The 2,999-nt window shown below is 45.4% G+C and overlaps 1 protein-coding gene across 1 annotated transcript in view; it reads right to left on the bottom strand.

Moving 5' to 3' along the window:
- Positions 1 to 1,898: 1,898 nt before the first annotated feature.
- pacrg (PARK2 co-regulated) overlaps positions 1,899 to 2,999 on the bottom strand; it is a 188,573-nt gene continuing 187,472 nt past the window's right edge. The window contains exon 5 of the mRNA XM_061743421.1: positions 1,899 to 2,196. Within this exon, the coding sequence (XP_061599405.1) occupies positions 2,042 to 2,196 (155 nt within the window). The 3' untranslated portion in view covers positions 1,899 to 2,041. The remainder of the gene's footprint in view (positions 2,197 to 2,999) is intronic.

The raw sequence follows: 2,999 nt of genomic DNA, 5'->3' as shown, positions 1-2,999 counted from the left end.
CTTTTGTATACTCGGGCACCAGCAGTCACAAAATGATCAATAGCTAATTATGACTATGGGAGAAAAGGGGTCGCAATATTACGATCAGGATCATTTCGGCTCTGCTCTAAATTTGTTTTTAAGTTTTTTTTTTCTTAGTGTATAGGACACAAAGCAAGATAAGGGGGAAATTCAAGTCAGGCCAAGCTCGGTCTGTGTGGTTTGTCGGCTTGAAAGCAGCCATGCGGCGCTGCCTCTGATGGACCAAATAATCTCGATGGCGGCCTCCATTCCTGCTCATGTCAACGTTCATTCTGTTGTATGGGCAATTACAGCTCAGTGCTGTTGTTTGGTATTGTTAGCCATTATCATAAACGTGTGTGCTTGTATGACTCATGTTGTGGGGACATAAATCTGTTCATGAAGTTAGACTTTGGGAACCTGTCATGCAAGTAAGTGGCATCTTCAAGTAAAAACATGGTTTTGAGGTCAGGTTTGGGTTGCAGTTATGGTTAGGGTAAATTCATCAATGACGGTCACCTTTGCTCCCAAAGAGGTTAAAACAGACACCATTTATAGCCATTACTGCCTCCGCTGTGACATCATCTCTATATATCACAGCTAGATGACCCTGTAACACTGGTGTAAGACAAAGATAAAACGATAAAAGGACAGCATGAACAGATGGAGTCACAACCTGTTCTTCAAAACAAGATTAAAAAAAGCACAAAAGTTAGATTCCAACGATAATGTTCAACATGTTTCACTTTGTCCTTGTGCTCTTCTCCGTCTCTAAGCTCTCCTTTCTTTTCTAGCCTGCAGCTCAGTAAAATTGGACAGGTGAAGCGGGACAGCGGGGCGTCACTGATACAGTTCGGCAGAACTGCAGGCAATTCAGAGTTCGATCTGCTCATTAAGCGAAAACAGAGGTGAAACTGCACCCCCTTCCTTTCAGAGCACTCCACCTGCCCGTAGAGCCGCTGTATTTGCTTTACTATGGCGCAGTTATTTTAAAAAAAAAGAGGAGAAAAAAGAAAAAGAGGGACCTTTTCCGTCTCTCGCTGCACAGATCGAGCAGCAGGCAGAGAGCCGCTCGACTGGGCTCAGCAGCGTGGACGCCGATTCAGTAACATTCTTTTCAGGATGTGCTGACGTTGAAATATGAGCATTATGAACCTGTCTTCTGGTTGAGAATAGATTCCTCTGCAGGCCTGTAAAGTTGCTGTTGCTGGCGACATGACTTACGCTAAGAGATGCTGCAAGTGTCCTTGTGAGTTTCAGAAATCCATTACGCTGTGTTTACCCTGCAGACCTCGGGGCTGTATATGTATATGTGTGAACGCATGTGGGAGATAAACCTGCTGAATCTTCCATTGTGTTCTGTGAAAAAGTTTACACTCTGACTTCAGTGCACCGGAGGATAAAGCACCTCCGAGCTGCACGGTGTGGAAACGCAAACTTGGTATAAGATACTTATGAACTCGCTGCTGATGTGGATGAACAAAGAATACTGCTGTCATACACAAACACTGACAAATAAGCCCACATGTATGCTAAAAGTGTTTACTATGATCACTGTAGGGTACTGGAGTTCAAAGGGTGTTAACTAAACATATGTGCGCATGAGCGTGCATTTGTCAGGAGGAATGCTGTCAGTCGTCATTCCTGAGTGTCTTCCCCGGCGTGTTTAGACAGGCTCTGTCTCCAGCTGGGTTGTGACAGAATGGGTACAGTAGTACAATAAACCAGGAGCACAGGAGCTACACTGCTAGGGGTTTTGATCCCCCCCCCTCATTCTATCACTCAGAATTATGCAACTTTTCAAATAAAAATTGTACTGAAGAGGTAGCTGCTTTCAGGATTGGATAATAAAGTATGCAATACTTGAACAAACACACACGGTGTGACATGAGTATATTTATTGTTAGCAGTAAATCAACCAGGAAGGAATGTGAAAAAAGAGGATTAAAACAAAATACATGCAATGTTTTTCACTTGGAAAATTAAGAAAGAAAAGGTGACGTTGGACTGACAGTCTGTCCAACAACGACCCCCGTCACTCCTACATGCAGGACTCGTAGGTGGGTATCATGCTTTTGATGTGTCTGAAGGCGTCCTTCCCTCCGTGGCGCTCAAACATCTGCAGAGTCTCATTCATCAGATGAGCAACGTTCTCTCCTTTCAAGACGCTGTAGTCAAAGTCGCCTCTGAGGTTTTCTGAGCCAAATAGAGAGACACAGAGACAGAATGAGAAAGAAAAATTATTCGGCACAGTCTGGGTCATCAATGTGTGAATTCGATGTCAGGGCTCAGAAAGCACCACCTGCAGCCGCGGCGCGCTGCTTTTGCTCTAGACTGAGTCGGCAAATGCCATCTTTCCAACTGACTTCAAACCCAGTGGACAGACTAAATCTAATTTACTCCTCTGCTGTGGACGGTTGGGACCGAATGGCAGAAGAGTTTTTAACTGTTCAGCTGAAACGTTTAATGAGGCAGCGTGCAGAGAGGAGCTCGCTATAGTGCCCATATGAGTTAGTGACAGCTCTGCTGTTGCACAACTATGCACACAAGGTATGAGCAGTGACCTGCAGTCACGCTCCACAGGTAGGAATTCAAGCATGTATGCTCCTTTTTTTTCCTGTGTTGCTGTGAGCGAGGCGGGCGAGAAACTAGTACGCTGTGTGGCTCTGTTTTCACATTATGAGCCAGGGTGATCAAAAAACAATAGACTCGTGTCCAATCGTAATGCAGCAAGAAAGCTGTAGGACGTCCCCTCCCCCAGGCATGCGCACACACACACACACACACACACACACACACACACACACACACACACACACACACACACACACACACACACACACACACACACAGTGCAGTAAAACACACTTAATTGTACCACAGAAGTCCAGCGTTCTGGGGAACCTTGTTATCGACAACACATTTGTGGGATGCCCAGCCTCTCGTCCTTCTCTTCTTTCCCTCAACTAGCAGGTGCACACACGCACACACGCACACAC

This window comes from Cololabis saira, chromosome 16 (genome assembly GCF_033807715.1).
Source record: "Cololabis saira isolate AMF1-May2022 chromosome 16, fColSai1.1, whole genome shotgun sequence".
NCBI classification, from domain to species: domain Eukaryota; kingdom Metazoa; phylum Chordata; class Actinopteri; order Beloniformes; family Belonidae; genus Cololabis; species Cololabis saira.
This window is presented reverse-complemented; position numbering and strand designations above follow the sequence as displayed.